Raw genomic sequence first — 22,726 nt, forward strand, 5'->3', positions numbered from 1 at the left:
AGGAATTTAAACACAAATAAACCAACAGTGGGTTCTGACATCACTGAAATGTTTCTCCAGACTGTACCCGTTGCATCTATTGTTATATAGTTGCAAAATAGAGGAATTTAGGAAAAGAGTAGTTGCCTTACAATAAAATGTGCTTTCTTTTATTGATGAAAATAACTCTTCTGTGATTAAGTGTTTGGACAAATACTGAGAGCGGCTTCTGTATTATTTTGTATCTAGAGATGATCAAGGTGTTTATTTGCAAAAAGTTTCTGAGAAATGCAAAGAAATGGGAAGGTGCAATGTGCTGGTCCCAGCACAGGTGGTGAAGAGCCTTGCCATTGTAAAGCTAGAGCCACATTAGATCCCATGCAAGGTTTAGAAAACGGGAGTTGGGTACCACTTTGTGAGATTCATCAGAGATTTTTCCATCTCTTGCATGTAACTAGAGCTTACCCCATGTCCCTGGTTGTCCAGAGCCATCCTTGATCTTCAGGGAGGAGAGGGGCAGGTCCTGTCTCTAGGAATTTGTCACAGGGTTGAGAATGGATTCAAATCCAGTTGTTGGATAGATGAGAGTTTGAAACCTGATCCCCATCCCACATAAGGACTTTTTACCTGTAATATCCTGGATTTTGGCCCAACCCAACAGGTCCCAGCTTTGCAAAGGCTCACACACATGCTTGATGCAACTTAGTTTAAGTGAGATTTCAGGTCTTTCTCAGGAAGAAGTAGTTATACTCTATCTTGAGCTGGATCTTGTAAGATAAAACTCTAAGGAGGACAAGGCTTTTTATTGTCTTCACTGGAGTTAGGAGCTCAAGCTGAAACACAGACTTATCCATACATCTTAATTCAACATTCTGTGTTAAAATAAATTACACACTGCTCTAAGATTTTACTGGGTGTTATTTAACGTGATTAAAAACAGACCTTTTGCCTAGTGAAGTGAAGAGACTATTCATTAGATAAAATTCCAGCCGAAGAGGCTGTTCAGTAGGTAAAATCTCACTTGAATTTTGCCATTGTTTTCCTTGAAACCAAAGCCATTCTCAGTGGCCTCCATCAAACAGGACCAGAGTAGCAGTGTATTCTCTATGTCAAGGTGGTCCCAAGCTGCATTGCTGAAAATACATAGTCTCAAAAAATGGTGAAACTTGAAATAAAGTGAAGTCTAAATTTCTTGCTTTGCAGCATATCTTGTCCATATCTTGTGGTCTTGGGAAGCTTATCCAGCTCTTGCAGAAGTCAATGAGAAAAGTCGTATTGAAATTAGTACCAGGATTAGGTCTGTAATGTTCAGAGATGTTATGTCTGAAGTTATGTCTGATTTCTTTATCTCAGACCAGGGTCTATGGGGTGTATAAATCAGTGAATTCAGTGGAACTACATAAGTTCACGTAAGCTTAGGATCTGACCTCATGCCCGTGTTTCAATTGGTAATATTTATCTATCTATCTATCTATCTATCTATCTATCTATCTAGCATAGCATAGATAGATAGATAGACAGATAGACAGACAAACAGATAGATGGATGGAATGGATTTATGTAGCGAGGGATCTTTATTGGTGCTGTTTGTTTTGAATACAGAGGTCTGTGGTAAATACGAATTAAATCCTCTTCTCAGAAATACAGATAATTTTGAAATTATGGATCCATTGTTTAGGACCAAACTCGAAGATTGTGTAAATTGTGTTTGCAAAATTCTTAGTCTTGCCCAGATTTGGTTCCTTGATTGGTTATTTGGCTTTGATGGAAGGAAAGAAAGAAGTAGAACTGTTTGTCCTTAATCCTTTTGTAGCCCATCCACACCACTGTTCTTACCATTTGCAGAAGCTACTATTTAATTAAAAGTATGTATATGCCTCTTAATATTTAGAAAAGGGCTCAAAGTAAGCTCTAGTTCAAATACAAAAAAAGTTAACACACAGAAACACAAGACTTCAAGAAGACACATAGACAATATTTGTCCCTCAAGACAGCATTACTTATTCTTTTACTTGCCAAAGATGTCAATGTCTTTTCAGGTTTTAAGGAGGAAATGTTTCATGAAACTAAGAAAATAAATGCCATACACTATAAAACTGGTTTGTTCTTTTCTTTGAGAGTTTTCATGGCATGAAGTATGTTATCTCACATACTTAGATACATTCCTACCAAACCAAAATGGCTCTCAATTTGAAAAAAATTGCACAGTGCTAATGCTTTCCAATGTATTTATTTATTGCACTTAGGGGTTTTTTAGAAGAACCATTCAGAAAAACCTCCATCCAACCTATTCCTGTAAATATGAAGGAAAATGTGTGATAGACAAAGTAACAAGAAATCAGTGCCAGGAATGTCGCTTCAAAAAATGTATCTTTGTTGGCATGGCAACAGATTGTAAGTATATTTTTCTGGGTTTTTGTATTTTCTCTTTTTTTTTTTTTTAAGTGTGTGTTTGCTTAAAGTATGTTGACTAGTGAATCATAGAATTGTTTAGATTGGAAAAGGCCTTTAAGGTCATCAAGTCCACCCATTAGCCTAACACTGTCAAGTCCACCACTAAACCATGTCCCTAAGCACCACATCTACCCCCAGGGATGGCAACTCCACCACTTCCCTGGGCAGCCTGTTCCAATGCCTGGCAATTCTTTTGGTGAGGAAGTTTTTCCTAATATCCAATCTAAAGTTCCCCTGGTGCAACTTGAGGCCATTTTCTCTTGTCCTATCACTTGTTAGTCAGGAGAAGAGACCAACACCCTCCATGCTACAACCTGCTCTCAAGTAGTTGTAGACAGCGATAAGGTCTCCCCTCAGCCTCCTTTTCTCCAGGCTAAACAGCCCCAGTTCCCTCAGCCGCTCCTCATCAGACTTGTGCTCCAGGCCCCTTACCAGCCTCATTGCCCTTCTCTGAACTCTCTCCAGCACCTCGATGTCTCTCTTGTGAAGACTGGTAAAGTAGAGCAAAACTGCCAGCACTTTTTAAATAACTTGTACCTGGGAATTATGCTCATTGCATCAAACCACTTTCATAGGGCTGTCATTTTTTGTTTATCTTTCACTAGACTGCACTTTTTCCTGGCCTTACCAGGCTAAGTAACAGTAGGAATGTTCACGCTTTGCAGGAGAGGACGGAGAGATGCATCTGGATGGACACTTTGCTTGAGAAAAAAACATCTTGTTTAGAAAGTTCTGGAGGATGTGAAATTGAATGTCGTTGTATGAGTCATCCTGCAGTTGTTTGTTTTATTTTTAGCCCTGAAGAAGTTATCTACTGCAAAGAATTCAACTCTTATTCTAAGGAACTAGAAAATATGGCTGTAAGATGAACTCTTAGGGATCTTCTTTTCCTGCCATTTCACAGGGATTTACACTGATAACTTCAATTAGCGCAAATGGGAGAAAGTCACATAAATTCCCCAGTGCATTAATGTTAATGGTTGTGGGCGACGTAATCCTCTGCAGAAGAAATGACAGGAAAACAGGCCTGATAGACAACAAAAAATATTCTAACTTTGTATTTTTCATTGTTAATGTAAAGTTTAAAAGTGCCTTCTGTCCAGAGCAGGGCTGTCACACTCATTTTCAGCAGAGGCTGCATCAGCCTCACAGTTGCCTTCAAAGGGCTGAATGTAATGTTGGGACTGTATAAATGTAAATACTCCTGCATTCATACAGTCCTAAAATTACATTCATCCCTTTGAAGGCCACCACGAGGCTGATGTGTCCCCTGGTGAAAATGAGTTTGACACCCTTGCTCTAGAGGGAAATAGAAGGGGTGACATCATTTCATTTTAGCCAGGTAGACCTTCAGGAGAGGGGCTGGATAACCCTGGGTCACCAGTTCGCACCCAGCCCAGTCTGGCACAGCAGGCAGCAGTGGGCATCAGCCAGGTAGCAGCTGTACAGAGTGAGAAGTTTCTCCAAACCCCAGTTCTGTCCAGCAGGTACCATCACCACAGAGCCACTATGGCCTTTGTGGGCTGCACCTACGTACCCACCAAAGGAGCTGTCGCTGAGCAGGCACACAGGCCAGCTGTCCCCCAGCTTGAGAAGGGTTTCTCCCACCTTTGAGTTAGCATGTGTGGACAGAAGCCTGCAAGCAGGGCTTTGGGTGCTTCTACCTGCCCACCACCAGTTGTGGATCAGAATGATTCCCCTCTGCTAAAGCAGGCCAGCCTGTTTAAATGTCCTATGCATGGTTGTATGGAAAGCAGGTTAAAACCTTCAGTGGTGGTCAGGGGCCTGGGGGCTGTCTGGCATCACTGGAAGTAGCAGGACTCCAGGGGGATGCTACAGAACAGCACCATTGATAGGACTTACAGAAAGAGCCTAAGGCAGACTGTTTCTGAGCACATCATGCAACAGGTAATTGAACCTCCTGTGAATGAGTGCTCCCCCTTTCTTAAATCTGTCTTCTGCTGGCTTACCAGAACGCGTTCTATGGAATTCAGAGCAGCGATCATGCTGGAACTGCTGTAAAGAAAACAGAAGTGCATCTTACCCAACATGGGTTACTTCAAGTGCATTAGAACACTGCTTTGTCTGAGTCCTCACAAAGCTTTTATGGTAGAATAAGCCACTGAAGGCAGCAGTAGTATCCATCACTTTATCAGAAGAGTAACTCATTCTTTGCAATCCAGGCTTCTGAGAAAATGAAGGCTGGAGACAGAAATAAGAGAACTATGTCAACTGTGGGTCTTACCAAAGCGCTTCTTTCCTGATTAGCTAAGTTGTTGATAATCAGTTAGTACCTCAGGCATAGAAAATACCGAAGTTTAGTCAACCTTAAAAAGCTTCCTACCATTTTTGCATGCTTTTCCCCCTGCTAGTGGTGTTGGATGACAGTAAGCGGTTGGCAAAGAGGAAGCTGATAGAAGAAAATCGAGAGAAGAGACGTCGGGAAGAGCTGCAGAAAACCATTGGGCACAAACCAGAGCCAACGGATGAGGAGTGGGAACTCATCAAAATTGTTACTGAAGCACATGTGGCCACCAATGCACAGGGAAGCCACTGGAAGCAGAAAAGGAAATTTCTGGTAAGGACCATAGACTTTTACACTGCTCTTGGAGGCAGGTTCCTTTCTTTCTTCTGAAGTTCCTTCCCAACATTGCAACCCCAAAGATGGCCTGTCTGCCTGTGTATTGACATATACAAAAAAATGATTATTTTTATAATTACTACTTGCTTATTCTTTCCTGAAGCTCAGTGTTTGATCAGACTATGTGTTTCAAAAGATAAACAGCATGTTGCTGAGTTAAGGCTTACCCAGCTGGATAATTTTAATGTGCTATGATTAGAAAAAGGAGAAAATTATTTCATTCCTGATTAACAGCAGTAGCAGCCTATAACGCATACCATACCTTTTTATATATGTTGTATCTAAGGATCGTTGTCTTTATTAGGAACTAGCATACAACATATTGTAAGTGTTAAAACAATGTAAAGTTTTAGGTGAAAGCTGATATTTTTTATTAATAACTCATGGGTTTTGTTTCCTTATTCCAAAGTAAACACATTAATTGAAATAAATTTGGCAAGGAAAAGTGTATTTCAGTGAAAGCAAGATGATACATACACTATAGCACTGGGTTTGCAGACTACAAGATAGCTTAAGTTTTCAGCCTATAACCAAGGATCGGAAAATAAATGGTGATTTGTGATGCTCAGTCTTAGAGAAGGATTTATTTGATTTTTCTAAATCGATTTTTAAAGGAAATAAGTGCAGAATACAGAATACTGATACAGCACAAAAGAAGGATTATAGGCTGCGTGTCTGGAATACACAGAGGTCTTTAACACTATGTGTATAACAAATCAGATAGAGAACACTCATCGTTTTGCAAGCCTAGGCTCCTGCTGCCTAATTCACCATGGGAATCTCGACCCACTGTTAAATTGCTGAGAGAAATTATATATTCAAACCAGCCGATCCCTTTTATAATGTTCTGTTAGTTCCAGTGGCACCGTTTAAATTTCTATATGAATGGCCGTGTGTTTGTAGTAGCGTGCGGTCAGGAAACCACAGCCAGGGATGGCTGGCAAGAAGCAGCAGAGCACTTTCCAGCAGTGCTGCACAGGAAGGTTTGCAGCACTGGTTTTAGCAGATCAAGAAGCAGCTGCAATAGTGCATTTGGTGGCTTAGACAGGAGTGCTGTTCTTTGGGTATCACCTGTTTTGGAATTAAAGCATGGGCAGCTTGAGGTTAGGTCAGGGAATGAGGATGCTTGTAGAAAGCTGGTGAGGACTGAGACACGTAAAATGTGGTCACTGAGGGACTTCAGGCTCTGGAGACAGTCACAGCAGAGGGGAGCCTCCAGCAAGTGGTCCCCAAAGGCAGGGCAGGAGGTGGTGTAATGGCAGGGCTACTGGGAGAGAGGAGGGCTGGGCAGAGGCAGGGCTGACAGCTGCAATGGGGAGTTCAGAAGCCAGCTGTGACTTCCACAGCTGGCTCGTAGGCCAGAACAAACTGCTGTCAGTGCAGCCCTTGATGCCTCCTGGTTCTTTGCAGTGCTCACACACTGAAACCCAGTGGTTTTGAGGCAAGTGTTGGGAGCTCACTGACACTTCGCAGCAAGCACAGAAGGCAAGGTCTATGGTGGCCTGCCAGCCCCAGATGGGGGGCTTTGGAAGCCCCTGCCAGAAGCTGTTGAGGAGCAAGAGGAGCTGACCACATGCCCCAGGAGCTGTGGGTCAGTGCTCAGGCAGCAGAGGCTGGTTCTTCAGCAGCAGGAGCTCCTTGAAGTCTGGAGCTCCTTGAGGTCTGGACCTCTTTTCCTATTGAGGTGAATTATGTGGCAGGGGCTCTCCAGTTGCATGCCCCTCTGGAGCATGTTAGCTTTATCTAGCGATCCTGACTTCTTTTGACTTTCCCAAGAAAAGCCTGTGTTCTTTCTTTTTCTCCATGACAATGTTGTGCATGGTTTTAAGCATTTGGTCTTCTTGCTTGGAAGTGCTGAAGGTTGTTTATCATGAGCACACAGACAATGTGGTTTAGTTTGCCAAGATTCAGGGAGGGAGAGAGCCTAGAACTGGGATTATTTGAGTTTTTTAGTAGGAACCATCGGATAATTGAGCCCAGTCCTCTTCATTGTTCCTTTACAATTGGTGCTTGCTTCATTAATGTGTTGCTGAGTGTTTTCTTGAAAGAAGTTAGATTTGGATTCAGATTGGTGAAAGAGCTGTGGAAGGATCTTTTGTGATGTGTTGCTTTAAAAAACTGGCAGGCACAAGTTTTTATTATAGACACCACTTTGAGCATCTCCCCATCTTAAGTGCCCTTATATAAATGTCATGAAGTCCATCAGTCTTAAAGGCCTCCTTCTCTGTGTCTTATCCAGTTTTTGACTCTCTAATGTGAACAAAATGAAACCTCTGCATGGTGGTTGGCAGGTCTTTTACAACCGCACTCAGCAAACAGAACAGCTTTGCTGTGTCTGTTTTTAAAATACATGGTAACATTGACAAGCTGTCATAGAATCAGGTGAACAAGTTAAAATGTAGTTGGAATAAAAACCACTTATCATAGATTCTGCTTGAAACTATTTATTTGCATATCCCTACTGAAATCCTCAAAATAATTTTTCTTTACTTGTGGAGAAGCCTGGGGCTGAAGTCATGCAGAAGGTGATTTTCAACCAAAACTTTACCCAGACGAGTTCAAATTCTAGTCACTGTATCCAGACTATCTTTGTATTAGCCCAGTCTTAGTCATGAGTTGTTTTAGCCCAGTTTTGGAAACGGGCCTTGGCAGTTTCCTGGAGCTCAGTGATACCAGGCAATCTGTTCTACGGAGGATTTTAGAACTTTGAGTAGGTGAAAGAGCCAAATTCTGCAAAGCTCTGAGCATCTTCTTGGGGGCAACAAGTCACCTTAGCTCCATTGCTTCTAGAGAAACTGGAGAGATCTCATCACCTGTAAGAAACAGGAACATGCCTATATTTTTAAGCTACGCCCACAAAATATTCAGATCCAGGCACAAGGAAGAAACTGCATGTGCACAAAGATGCAGCTGCCCACACAGGATGGGTAGCAGCATGGCAGTCACCCATTTCTCCTGTGCAGTCACGTCTTTCACAAATGCCTCACAAGCAAATTGACATTTTGTGGCATAATGGCCATTACTTATGAAATTAATAGTGTTATTTTAGCATATCTTCTGTCACCAAGCGGGAATTTGAGAGTATAAAATACTTGCTCTAAGAGAGATTGTTCCCTTAAATATATTTCTTTATATCTTTAGCCAGAAGACATTGGACAGGCACCAATAGTTAATGCCCCAGAAGGTGGGAAAGTGGATTTAGAAGCCTTCAGCCAGTTTACAAAAATTATCACACCAGCGATTACAAGAGTGGTGGATTTTGCCAAAAAGTTGCCTATGTTTTGTGAGGTAAGAAGACTTCCTTGCACTCCTCATTTATATGCCTGTTGTTAAAAACTATTCAAAATAGTCCTGGCATGGGACTAAAAAATTCACTATGTTTAAAACCAGAAAAATCTAAAAGAGACTCAGAACAGATGAGACTAGAATCATCTGGCTTGTTATGAATTTTCTTTTTCCTGTGATTACTGAAATCCTGATTTTGTTCATCTAGAAGTCATCATGGTTCATTAGGGACTTGATTGTGTCTTTAGAGGTGGCCTTGAACAAAGCAAGTGAGCAAAAAGAGACTGTCTAGAAGCATCTTTGATACGTTTAATGAGATCTTCCAGCACACAGTTCCCTCTGTGCTTTCTGGCTCCTTGGCAGGTACAGTATTGTGGAGTTGGGTCTATGCACTAACAAATTCTTCAAAAACATCCCTATCCAGGAATGACACTTGCCTCATTGTGTTCCCCAGACATGCTTTTCCTGAACAGGGAGGTTGTGCTTAAAAGAGTCTGTAGAAGTAATGGGTTGTCACTCCAGGTGGATACTCACATGTAAAATGTGCAATAAGTAGAGTTGGTTGCACATAAGGAATAACAGAGGCCCTAGGCTGATCTCATTTACACTGGGGTATCATTTTTTTAAGGGACCAGGTGGAATCTGATGATTTTTTTTTTCCTAATTTAAAAAATGTTATCACAGCCACAGCCTGGAGTAATACTTCAGTCTTAATAATCTTAGTCATTTTAACTCTTGTCAGTCCCTTAGTATCCACAACCACAGGATTTTTAGTCTGGAAATATCCCCAGTCCGGCCATGGAAGGATGCCTGCCTGCTCGCCCACGCTGCAGAGCAGCACTTGACTCTGCTAGTGAAATGCCAAGTGAATGACATTCAAAACAGGAGTGACCATGGTCAGTGGGTTCGCTGGGCTCCCTGACTTGGGAACAGTTTTCCTCTTAGTAACTGAACAGCAGTCAGGAAGGAAGTTTAAGGCAGCCATAGTATTTTACTCTTCTGTGGCTGGCAGCTTTTCTTTAAAATATGTCAAGGAGAGCTATTTATGTCCTCTGGTGCCTACAGAACAAGAAGAGGTAAATACCAATAGTTGGCACAGTGTAAATAGCTCTCCCTGGCTAACCTCAGCATTGGCTCCATCAGCCAAGAAAGCATGAAATAGTGGCCAAGCATGAAGATTTTAAAATACAAGGAATGTGTCCATAGATCCAGAGGCCCATGCAGCATTCAGTGTCTGAGGAAATCTGTCTCCTTGGATGGCATTTGTTGGTGGGAAGTTGCAGCGACATACCAAGGTGGACTTTTTAGTTTAGAAAGCTTTGCCAGTCACACACAGACTGCAGTGCCCGTCTGACATCCCCTACCCCTCCTGGCTACCGTGGGTCCACTTGTGTCAGAGCTGGGCAGGAAGCACCGATGAAGACCTTAAGGCATCATTGTGTATGACTTCTGTAGGTTACACAGCTCAGCTAGGACTGGTTTTGTTTACAGCTGAGCCACTGTGTAAGCCTGACACCTGTGTAGAGCAGGGTTTGATGGCAGAGTGAGACACAACTTGTGAATGCAAAGGAACAGGACAGCTGTCTTCCAAGCTCTCATATAGAATAGCTCCTGCAGTAGCATAAAGAAAATGATAAATGTTTCCTCCTTTTTGATGGGGCATCATCGTGTTAACTTTATTTCATTAGTGTTTTTAACCCATATATTTTTCTTAGAAGCAACACTGTGGGTTTGTTTATGGGAAGGAGCCCTCCTTTCTCCCATAGGACCTGCAAAGCATTTAAACATTATCCCAGTCTTCATTTCCATGGAGACTCAAGTGTAGAGTGTAGCAAATCACTGTGAAGGATGGGCAGGGCCTCTTTACATTTCCACAGCCCCTTTTACTTCTTTGTCTCTTTTTTGGGCACATGCACAAGCCAGCAAAGCAGTGGAAGAGCCCAGCTCAGTTCCTGTACATCCACTGGCCTGTGCCTCAAAGCAAGAATCTAATCCCAGAGTAACCGAAGTTTAAGAAAAACTCATTTACTTGTGCTTAAAAAATGAAGGTTGAGGAGCACTTAATCAGTGTGATGTGAGTTTAGGTGTCACAGGCATCAGTCATTCCATGTCGGGTAAGGCTCTGTATTATAAATACTCTCCTAGGTAGCCCAGCTCAGCTCAACTGCACGGTGCCGTGTCACACCTGTGGTGGCTGCCAGTATGTGCTGCTGAGTTGGGCACCCCAGGTTCCTGCCTTCTGCTTTTTGTCCCTGTGGAGAGAGAAGGAAAGGACAGCATGTGACAGATCAGTCACGTGTGTTGACCACACTCCTGGAAGGTGTACTGCTAGCAACACTCAAGTGATAGGTGTAGGCAACATTAAAACCTGTGTAGTTGGGAGTAGACCTTCAAGCCCCCTGTTTTTGGTAATTGCTGCTGCTGGCAGATAAGACTGGAGGCTTGCCATCTGTGCAACAGATGTCCTGTGTGTCTTTCAGAATTAGGAAAGCAGGTAGAGGACAGGCATAGTCAGATCACCACTACCATTGAAGAAGTTTTAAGTATGTTCAAGTAGGAAGAAAATTCTCATTGGTTTAGTGGCTCATTAATAAAAGAGCTGAGGAGTCACAAAATATCTTCCCAAATGTTATTGGTCTGTTTCTTTTCCACCATTCTTCCTTCTACTTAGTTTTTTTTTCTTAATTTTTCTTTTCTTCTCCTTTCTCCCTTCTCCCACTGTTTCATGTCCCTTTTTTTCTCTACAGTTACCTCTTCCGATATCTCTTTGTGGTTGCTCTCACACATTTATTTATTTATTTATTTATTTTTAAATTTTAGTTTTATTTCTTACTCTGTTTCTTTCCCTACTTCAGTCTCAGCTGCCAAATGGTGTCATTTGCCTCTGCAGCCTTCCCTACACTGCTGCTGAGCTGAATGCAATCTGCAGAGAAAGTAATTTGCCCTGAACAGGATGAGTCATTTTTCTTGTCTATCAAACAGTTTACACCTGAAGTTGGCACTGCTGGAAAAATAGCTGCATGATTCAAATCCTTTTTCTGACTGGGGCTGGCTCTGTGCTTAAAACTCTAACAGGCATCTGCTTTCCGTTTGCATTAGGTAACTGTCTGACATTCACTCTATATCATTTTACACCAAATCAAGGTACTTACTTGGCGAGCACACAGTTGCCATGTAAACCTAGAATTGGTGGTTTGATTTTTTTTCAATTTGAATTTCAGATCAGGTAAATACAATAACTTTGTATGAGTCAGAAATGGATGGATTCTTGCCTCCTTTCAATCCAAGTAGAAATTAGTTGCTTTTTCATATACATGTCCCTTTGCTGTTCGTTTAGTGACAGTCTCAAAATAGTCTCGGTACTTTTTGCTATCATTGAATTCCTATGAAAACATAAAGACATGCTTAACAGAACACATTTTTCCAGCATCCTGCTGACACTTTATAAATACAGAACCTACCTCCACGAATTCAGGCAGCTTACCTTTTTTTAACATTGTGGAAAAGACAAGTCTAGCTACATACCCTGAAGATCATGCCTTATGCATCAGCATAAAAGCTGGAGCTGTACCACTGATTTTCTCTCTGTCCAGAAATAATGCAGAGAGCCCAGGGAGGTCAGCCTTACTAGGCTAAATATAGCTTAATAAGTTCTCTGTTGTTTAACTAGGCTGTAAGAATTAAGAGTACATATCCCACTGATTGAGGTGTCTCTTCTGGATAAAAAAAAAATTATTTCACTCCTTTTGTTTAAAAAGCAGGCTGCATCCCTCCTGAATCTCTTTCTTTTCCTCTGGTCAGATAAGAAATAAGTATGACTGGAAGTGAGTTTAACTGGGATGGCTGAGCTCTGTAGCAGCCCCAATTATAGTTTATTCTGCTATACGAAGTTGTAAGCTGAGGGAGCGCAGAGGTAGAAGAGAGAAGGGTGAACAACTGAGAACGGTGACCGCTTCAGCCGTCTCAGTTAGATCCACCCCTGATGGGAGACAAAACCAATAGTATGTGTTACCACCAACCTGGCAACTGCCAGGTCTGCTTCACCCTTCACACTTTGTGAAATGCTCTGCAAAAGGGAAAGCTACGTTCTTCAGGTTTATTGAACTTAATTTTGTAATGCTCCCACAACCTGAACAGTCCCACAGAGAGCAACACTTCTGCAAGTTGGGTCACTTCAGCATCTGAACCAGCTTGGTTTGCTTTGAGTATCTCGCCCAGGACCACTTGCCTAGCACTGTGTCATCGCTAGGTTTCCTAAGGGTGTGTGGGATATTATCCTGCCAGCAGTTTCTCGAAGCCGGAATACGAGTCTTGGAGGTTTCTGCGTTGCACTGGAACTAGCCGTTCAGCAGTGTGTTTGGAGGGTAGCTGTACCACGCAAGGTAGCATCCTGGGGTGTGAACTGCAACTTCATGCTCGTGGATTTATTGTAATTGTAAAACCTACTCAGTTTGAAAAGCACATTTTTTTCTTTACCATTTATAATTTCTGCAGCTACCATGTGAAGACCAGATCATCCTTCTGAAAGGCTGCTGTATGGAGATAATGTCCCTCCGAGCAGCAGTTCGCTATGACCCCGAGAGTGAGACTTTAACACTAAATGGGGAGATGGCGGTAACAAGGGGCCAGCTGAAAAATGGGGGTCTTGGCGTAGTGTCTGATGCCATTTTTGACCTGGGCATGTCTCTTTCTTCATTTAACCTGGATGACACCGAGGTTGCCCTTCTTCAGGCTGTTCTGCTCATGTCATCAGGTGAGAACAGAAATATATTGGGACCTCAACCACTTTTAAACTCTTTAGTCTTTGTCACAAGCCTCTTTTTAAAAGAAATACAGTGTGTTAGAGCTTCTAGTGCTGACTAGGGTAATGTGGAGAAATTCTCTCTAAATCCCAATGCAGCTTAGAACTAGTTTAGTAAGCACTAGGAAAAAAATTCAGGGTATTCAGAGCAATGGGCAGAGAAGTGGCTTTGGTAACACACCTGGCTCAGTTCAGTGGTCAGGGAGGAGGCAGGGATGATCATCAGAAAGAAAGCAGATCTGATTCTGAGCCAATTTTCCTTGAATGAAAAACTGGTAATTTAGCAACAGTTGTCCTTACAATATATTCCCTTTTCCCCTAGGCACTGTCATGCGCTGGGCGGGAAGCACAATTCACGCACATCTCCATCAATGTCCTATGCTTAGTTTGACGTGCCTTCTTGTTTTCCTACTTAACAGCTGCTCCGCTTGCTAACGGGCGTGTGAGAGCTGTGCCGTTTCCTCACGCTGGGACCATTTGTGACTGGTCTCCTGGTGGCGTGATACAGAAGCAGCACAGACCATTTCACATGGTTTCCAAAGAGTTTCTTCCCCTCTCGGATCGAGTGTGTTTTCAAATATGCTTCCACTGCCTGTGCCCACCCAAAGAGGAAATTCCATTCTTGGGCAGTGGCAGGTTTGGCAAGATTTTGTTTTAAGACCACTTTGAAGACTGGGCACTGAATAACAATACACAGTGATTTACAAGCACTCGTGGGCAGAAAGGTTTCCACATTAATCACAACACAGCACTTGACCTTCCCAATCAAAACATTTTTAATTCTTTCTAGTCCCCTACACAGTGATAGATGAGTAGGGGTTTCAGAAGGCAGTTCCGAGGACCTGCTTTCCCAGAAGTGTCTCCTGAAGAATGACTTGAGAAAGGAGCTTTCCCAGCGCCCGTCTGGGTGCCGGTTGAGATGCTCAACCAAACTTTTGGCCTTTGCTGTTCCTTGGCGCTCCATAACAGTCTCCCTTGCAGCTCACCTGTGGATCAAAGCTGGATCAAAGCCCTGGTCTGATGTAGCAAAACAGATGGGAAAGAACTGGAATTTAGATATATGACAAGGAATTTTATTTTGTTGTTCTTTATTAGTTGTTTCACAGTAAGATACGGATAGAAGCCTTAGCTGAGATCAGGAATCTGTTGCTCTAGTCACTGTGAGGAAATGCTTCCCAAACAGGTATAATCTAAATGGGCAAAGTAGGCAAAGCATGGAGAAAGGAAGGATTATCTCCTTGTTTTAACAGGGCTAGTACTGATAAATGAGGTATCCAGGGTCAAAAAAGTAGTTTGTGGCAGAGCCTTGGTCTCCATGCTTTCCTTCTTAACAACAGAATCATCCTGTTTTTCCTGATTTATGATCAGGAATTCATTGAAAGTCAATAAGTAATAACAATAATTTTCCTTTATATCTACAGATCGCCCAGGCCTTGTTTGCATCGAGAGAATAGAAAAGTGTCAAGAGGGTTTCCTCCTGGCATTCGAACACTACATTAATTACAGAAAACACCATGTTGCACACTTTTGGCCAAAACTGCTGATGAAAGTGACGGACCTGCGAATGATCGGCGCCTGCCACGCCAGCCGCTTCCTGCACATGAAGGTGGAATGCCCCACAGAACTCTTCCCTCCCTTGTTTCTGGAAGTGTTTGAGGATTAGAAAGACTGGAGCGGTTCTCCACACCCCGCCGTCGCACTACTGGCTGTCATGTCATCCCGTTGCCCGGCTCTTCTCACCTCTGTTTGTTCTTCTTCTTTCGGTCTCTTCTGTTTCCTGAGGCGGGGTTGGGTTTATGTTTGGGTTTTTGTTTGGGGTTGCTGGGGGGCAGCTGTATACACATGGATGAAAACATCCCTTTAATGCGGGTATTGTGACTATTGCAATTTGTTCTTCAGTCCTTTGATGTGAATGCTTTGACAGCTTAGCAGTGAAAATACAAACAGACCAGTCTCATTCACCAGCACTTGCGTGGTCACCAGCTCAAACACATCGTTGCTTGGAAAATACGGGAGAGAAATTGAAGTGGCAGAAAATAAATTGGCCTCCAAGTTAGACCAGCTATTGTTGATTTGACCCCGGCGATGCTGTCTAGTATTACCTCGTTTTGCAGGTCACAAGTGACTAATTCATGACATGACATTTTAGGCTTCATGGTTGTTGTTATTGTAACAATCACCATTATGATCTAGGATCTTCATCATTATTATGATCCCATCATTTTCTGAAGATTGTTCCAGCAGGTAGAGTTTAACTGTGCCTCATAAATCAAGTACTTAAAATAATGCAGAATGTTAGAAGGGACTGACTCTTTTTTTTTTTTTCCATGTGTATAAGAAAGTAAGATCCTTCCGTTCTCACTGCATTTGAACTCCAGGTAACTTCACTAGAAGGTCTGTTGGAGTAAGGAGGGGAATTTGATTCTCTGGGGTGCTTTTCCAGAGAGTGGAGAGGTCTGCTCTTTCTGAGGTTTGAAGGAGAAGTCTCTCTGTCAGGATAGCAGGCTTTCCTTGGAGTTATTCAGGGAAGTGAATGCTCACAGAATGAGGACAAGGAGAATGAACCAAATGGGGTGACCTTCAAATGGGACAGAAACAGCGTTATTCAGGACACTCAAGACTGTACAGCTTTATTCCAGTAATACAGTAGCGTTGCTTGGCAGTAATCTTTTGTTTTTTATATATATATATATAAAGTTTATATGCACATATATATATAATTTTATATATATATAATTACAAATCTTCAGCAGTTGTCTTAAACATATTTCCATCTTTTTATCTTCCCTCTTCCTTCTCTCCTCTCACTCTTTCCTGTGCATGTGTGTCTGTATGTGTGTTGATCAGCTAGGTTCTCCCTCCTTGGTGTCTGTATATGTTTCGTTTGTCTAGATTCTCTCTCGATTCCCTTAATTATTTCCACTAACTGCACTAGCAGGAACTGAACTGAGCAATGACAGGATGTCCTGCTGCCGAAATCTGCAAGCCAATTCTCACAGTCCTGGAATGTCGGGAGTCCGGTGATGAGGGCATTATAGGTAGAGATTCCTCTCTGTCATCCATCTCCATTCAGGGGTGTTGTCCCTGGGTTTTATAAACTTGATATTAAACCATTCTCTGAATTTGTATGATACATAAAAAGCATCCTTCTGGCTCTTTCTCGGAACCAGAGACTTCATTCGTATGTTTCACACTTCCTCATATCTCACGTTCTTTTGCGTTGTGCATTCATTTGTACCAGTTTCTTTCTCTGCTATTTATTGATGTATTTGCCTGGCATGTCTCAGTGGGCATTGTTAGGGTGGATGTGTTGACTTTCAAAGCCCACGGCCCATATCTAAAACTATATGTTATATGTTTATTCCCTCATGAAAACATCATCCTCAGGAAAACTTATCTTATAGGTGAAACACAGCATGGGTGTGTCAGGGGTTAAATACTTTCTACCCCTCTTTCCCTACATCACGGAGAAAGCATTTGGAGTGCTATTGGCTGTGTTTTCAGGGATGTGGAATCTTGTTCTCCCTGTTCCTTGATATCCTATGCACCTGTGATAAGTTGTGAGCACTGATGTTATCACTTAGGTATTGTACCCATAATTTTCTGAGAACATAAAACACAATGGGGTGTTTAGGGTTTTTTTGCAGGTCGCAAGTAAGACAGACCATTGGAAATTTGTTCTTAAATGTTTGCTGAAGTTGAAGAACCTCAGTTGCAGGCTGTGTTTGCTCCGTCTCGAAGCATATCTGTTAACAACCTCAGTCTCCATTCACATTCCTTGTAGAGCACTATGTCCTGGGGACAATGGGTTAGAAACTTTCTGGCTTTTTGGAACCAGAGGCCAGACAATGTGATGAACTCATACGTACTTGTGCAGAATCTCAGATGAGCAGCATCTACAGTCAGTAAAGAGTGCTAGACATCTGATTTGGGGATGGCTTCCTAGCAAACTGACAGCATATAGAGAAAGCAAAGAAAAAACAACTGATCTGTTTCTTGCATTTATACCCACAGTAGCTTGCAAAGAAGAGAGAAATGTGCATGTCTTTTGGAGCTCTGCTCTGCACCAGTGCGAATATCTCACCTGTTTGCTAAATGTGAGCTTGAATTAGCGTACAAGCTTTTGTCTGTGCTGCAGATGAGACCCAGGAGAAAAAAAAAATCATGTTTGTCCTAGTAGTATTCACAATTATCTCACTACAAGGTCCATGATGCTTCATGTATTTTTCAGTGTTTCAGTTCCTGGAGTTGTGCTGCTGCTTGAGAGGTTCAGTCTGTCATTAAGGTCAGCAATTCTTGTCCTTTGGGCTATAAAGAAAATCAGTAGCCTAACTGTTGATTATTTAGGTGGGAAGTCACCACCCAACAGTGACTTATAACTACTGAGGCTTTTGAACACTTGGGATTGTCAGGACTGCATCAATCAAAAATAAATAAAGACCAGAGGTTAGATAAAAATGTGAGAGTTACTGGATTAACTTAGGGAAGCAGTAAGAGATGAAAGAACTTGAAACCCCCTGAAGAGAACTGCAGATTGAGACAGTGCTGAGAATTAACACTTTTCACACTGGCTGCTGTAAAAATAATTGCTCATACAGAAATATGGCCCCCAGGTCTACCATGGCAAGTTCCAAAGTTTTAAAACAGCCTGCATAAATGGATATGCACATACACTGCACTTGGCATCCGAGCTAGTAGCCTGACTTCCTGAGATGGTGATGCAGTTTGGAGTTTTGCTTCATCAGGGCTCCCTCCTTAGGTGACTGCAGGTGGACTGAAGTGCCTAAAATCAGGCAGCCAGGTTTGACAGGTCTAGTGGTGCTCTACACAGAAAGGACATCTGTCAACGTACTTTTCCAGCTTTTTAGAGTAAGTTGGAGCCTGGCACTGATTGACAGAGGGGGATTAGTAGTATTCCTCAGTAGAAAACTAAAACCAAGCTCTTAGTTTGACAGATTTGATGTACTGACATCTAATGGCCTCTGATGTCCTACCAGTCTTACTTTGTGTGACTTCATTGACTCCCTCAGTATGAGTCCTGGTTTATGTGATCATGAGAGCAAACCTAGATCCCATGAGGATGCTCTTGGAGACTCTCACCGCTGGGTACTGATCTTAGTTCTGCAAAGACATACTTGCTTTTCAAGATCAGTGGTCTCAAGCTGTTGTAGGGTTGAGCCACTGGGTTGACCGTCTGAGTGGCAGACATCAGAACTGCAATTGTATCCTTTGTAGTGGCTGGCCTTCTGAGTGAAATAACAAATGTCCACTTTCCAGTGCCGCCCAGAGTCTCACTTCTGATGGTGCCACCTCACTCTCACGTTTGCTTTGTGGTCTACGTGTGGGTCTTACATAGAAGATTCTTCGTGATTGTCGCCATTCATGGTTTTGCCCTGAGCAACATGTGCATTTAGGTATTCATTTAATGTGTAATCTCAGTTAAGTTATGATATTTATAATGACATATATAGACATGCATTTGTTTACATTCTGCCAAAATGTAGATGTTAGATTTAGACCTCCTAGGGTCAAAAATCATCCTTGAGCAGACTACTTGCTTCTTCAGAGGCAGGCATCAGAAAGAGGAAGAAACTGTCCAGAAACACCGTTTATATCAGAAATCTGCCAAGACAGGGCCGTTGATCACAAGCGGAGCATGTCATTGCTAGTGATGTATTTTTATGCTATGGAACTCTAACCTGTATGTGTCATATTGACTTCTTGCTGCATGAATCATAAATTATAAAAATCAGTCTTATGGTTTTGAGATGTAGCCAGCATTCCTAAGGCTAAACCTTTTTCACTGACAGAATCAAAATCCACAACCATGGAATGGATTCCTCTCACTGTGAGGGCAATTGAAAGTGTTCAACATGTATCTTTTCACAAAGGAAGGGGTGACAGAACCTCTTAATGTGTCTTGTTATTGTGATCATCTGGAAATGATTGCCAGACGTTTCCTTTTGATATAGCGATGAAGTGATCTGTATTTAAATTTTATAGAGAGAATTTTATTCTAGTGTGATAGAGATTTATTTTCCACTTAAAGACTCAAAATGGTGTGAGCACATTTTTTTACTATGGTATATTTTTGCTTTAAAATTAAAAACAAACAAAAAAAAAAGGTTTGGCCTTATCACAAAGTTTTATTGTGTCGTATAGATGTTAGCAAATGCAAAGAGTATGCATTATTTGTGTGTATCCACATTGACTGGTGTCGCCTTCAAAAAGCAATATTGTGCAGGTAATAAGTTGTTTGTGACTGTCCATTGCACAGTTTACCTTCTTTAAAAGCTGACCTTGTTTATGCACAAGACAATCAAATGTCAATCTACATCAGCACCCGGGTGTAGATTAAGTTTATGTAAATTACTGAGCACAATGTAAAACATTAAAAGACACTTTATTTAATTACACATTTAATGTTGGTAAAGATCGTATCAGGGCATGAACTAGCTGACATACTGTAAATTCTTTTTCTCTTTAGCACTCTTTGGTTTTAGTTTGCTCATAAATACATCAAATTAGTCATTCATAATTTTTTTGAAGAGAAGGGTGGTTTGGGTTGTTTATTTGTTTTTATGGAGCTGGTTGGGAGGACTTCTTACTTTGTCTATGAGGTTTGTGGGGTTTGCTTATTTGGTTTATTTTTTTATATCAGTTTCATGCCCTGAGGGTAAGGCAAACATCGCACCATATGGTAAAAAACAAAGTACCTTGGATGATGTATTTTTTTGCAAACAGTGTTACAAGTTATGCTAGATTGGTAATATTTTTTCAGCCTAAAATATATTAAAAAAATCTGTGATCACAAATGTTTTAAACTATCTAAAGAGAAAATTTGTATATTTGGGGGAAGAAAATAATTTTTACATAGCTTTTGTATGCAGATATTAAAATGTAATTATGAATATAGTGGGCATAGATAACTGTGTAAGCTTGAATTTTAAAAAAGAAAAAGCTTATAACTGAAAAGTGGTCCTGTTGTCTCCTTCTCTTTGTTGCAGGCTCTTTCATCAGTTCTGTTGCACACTGCCAGGCTGCTGGAATGGGAAAAGTAGGACTGAGCGAAATGTTGTACCAGCTCTAACCTGTTCACATTTCTATCCTCCTGCATCCCTTTCATCACCTACATCATATCTTATCTCCTCTCCACCCCTCCCTCAGGCACCCAGCAAAAGGTTTTCACTTCCCCACTGTTCACATCAGCCAAACTTAATTCACTCCAGTGAACTGGCTCTTGATTTATGTCTCACTCAATTACATTTTTAATGGGAACGCCCTTTATTTCCTTCTCCGTTCCCAGTCTAGATGGGGATGGTGTGATGGCAGCAATAGGCTTCCCATTTCTTCACACTCTCCCTGCCTCGGTCTGCTACATGTTGGAGAAGGTCTTCTCAGTCAGATATTGGCTCTATTCTCATGTTCCTTTGCAGTTTTGATTTCTCCTCCAGTCCTTTCATTCCCGTCAGGAAGAAAAGCAAATCTCAGCGCCTGAATCCAAAAACACTTCTTGGCCTGGGGAAACCAATGTCAGGCTGTTGCTTCCCAGTGATTTCCACAGGCTCTTACTGGCTGCCAGTGCCTCTTCTGGTGCCCTTCCACCTGAGGTGCTGGGAGCCTCCAGAGGGATCTGAGCTCCCTGGCCCCCCAGTGCCTGGTGTCGGTGGGAGCCTCTTCCCCACACCAGGCTCGGTGTCCCTGGGGAACGCTGTGCTGGCACCTCCTGGGTTTGTTCCCACTGTTGTCCATGGGAAGAGGGCCTGGGCTCAGAGGCAGAAGGTCCATCTGAGGAGCCTGAGGGAAAGCGTGAAATCCATGCTCTGCCTTAAATCAGATCCCTTCAAGCACTTCAGGCACCTGAGTGAGGACGTCTTGCCAGAGCCTCTGCTGGGCTTGCACTGAAGCAGCTGTGATGTGGCTGCTCAGGCCCTCCAGGGCAGCTCTGGAGCGAGGAATTGATTTGCTGTGAAACAACTCATTTACTCGGTGTGAAGAAATAATTCTGGTACCAGAAGCCCCCATGCATTGGCTGTGATGTTTTCAGGCTTCACTGTGCATAGTGGTGAAATATGTGTTTTAAAAAAAAAGATAGAGTGAGGTCTATGGAGGGGAGCGGTATTCTGGCAGTAATGTGTATTTGCTTCAGTGCATGTTTATTGTTGCAGAGAAGGACATGAATGATGGTCAGTTCTCTCCCCTGGTCACTGGCACTGGCAGCAGGAGTGTGCTCTCAATTTGTTGTGTGCTGCCTTGTGCATTGTGAGCCTTTTGTTGACCATATAACTGCAGTTTGTCCTTCCCCTTCGTGGCAGTGAGTGAGAGTTTTCTCAGTGTGGACTTAGAAGTGTAAGTGTCTCATGGTCACATCTACAGTGAGGTATTCCCAAGAGCATCAATGATTTAAAAATGGAGCGTTTTCTTATTAAGAGTGACTGCAAATGCACCACCTTTTAACTAAGTAAAGGATTAGTAAAATACAGAAGTCCCTTCACTGTACTTATCACATTGCACTACTCCTTTACCATTTATCAGGTAGAGAGGACTCCTTTTCAGACTTGATCACAGACCATCTCTCTCTTCTCTCTCATCTCTGTGTCTGGGAGGAGCACTGACCCTACTCAAGTGCCTACTCAAGTGGTCTTGGTAGGCACAAAGACAGACATGCCAGAAAACAGATCACTTTGCCAGGGTCAAGAAGCAGGTTTCAAGAAGAATTTTAAGCCCCTTAGAATAATTTATGAGACTTTGAGACTTCTGAGGTCAAGGAGTACTGAGAGACTGGTTGCCAGCAGGTCGAAGGAGGTGATTCTGCCCTTCTACTCCACTGTGGTGAGACCCCACCTGGAGTTCTGTATCCAGCTCTGGAGCCCTCAGTACAGCAAAGGCACAGACCTCTGGGGAAACCTTATTGCAGCCTTTCAGTACTGAAAAGGGGCCTGTAAGAAAGATCGGGACAGACTTTTTAGCAGGGTGTGTTGCAATAGGACAAGGGGTGATGGTTTTAAACTAAAGGAGCGGAGGTTCAGTCTAGATATAAGGAAGAAATTTTTACAGTGAAGGTGGTGAAACACTGGCCCAGGTTGCCCAGAGAGGTGGTAGATGCCCCAACCCTGGAGACATTCAAGGCCAGGCTGGACGGGGCTCTGAGCAACCTGATCTAGTTGAAGGTGTCCCAGCTCATTGCAGGGGGGTTGGACTAGATGAGTTTTGAATGTCCCTTCCAACCCAAACTGTTCTATGATTCTGTGACTTGTGGGATCCCTGAGGCAGAGGTCCCAAAGGGAGAAAAAAGGCTTTGGCCATGAGGCTGTGAATTGCCGAGGTCCCCAGGGACCAAACATACCTTTGCTCTTTTGCTCTTGTCCATACAGATGTAGCCTGAGGTACTCCAATGTGACCCCAGAGAGCAGGACATGACCTGTATTTGGCTGTGCAGTGCCAATGGGTAAGAATTGGTCCATTTTCTCTGTGTGTGCCTTGAGAAACTTGAGGTGTGAGGCATTTAGTACACAGTGAGCCTTTCTGAGAGGTGAAGCTGCCGTGGAGCCCAGAAGCTTTAACCT

General features: G+C 42.5%; 1 protein-coding gene across 2 annotated transcripts in view; it reads left to right on the forward strand.

Annotated features, from left to right (window-relative positions):
- THRB (thyroid hormone receptor beta) overlaps positions 1–19,987 on the forward strand; it is a 162,790-nt gene extending 142,803 nt beyond the window's left edge. For both annotated transcript variants that reach the window (XM_082045974.1, XM_082045975.1), the window contains exons 5-9: positions 2,226–2,373; positions 4,806–5,011; positions 8,216–8,362; positions 12,854–13,112; positions 14,582–19,987. In XM_082045974.1, coding sequence (XP_081902100.1) covers positions 2,226–2,373; positions 4,806–5,011; positions 8,216–8,362; positions 12,854–13,112; positions 14,582–14,823 — 1,002 coding nt within the window. In that variant the 3' untranslated portion in view covers positions 14,824–19,987. The remainder of the gene's footprint in view (positions 1–2,225; positions 2,374–4,805; positions 5,012–8,215; positions 8,363–12,853; positions 13,113–14,581) is intronic.
- The last annotated feature ends 2,739 nt before the right edge of the window (positions 19,988–22,726 follow it).

Source organism: Streptopelia decaocto (genome assembly GCF_964273445.1).
Source record: "Streptopelia decaocto genome assembly, chromosome: 2".
Lineage (NCBI taxonomy): Eukaryota > Metazoa > Chordata > Aves > Columbiformes > Columbidae > Streptopelia > Streptopelia decaocto.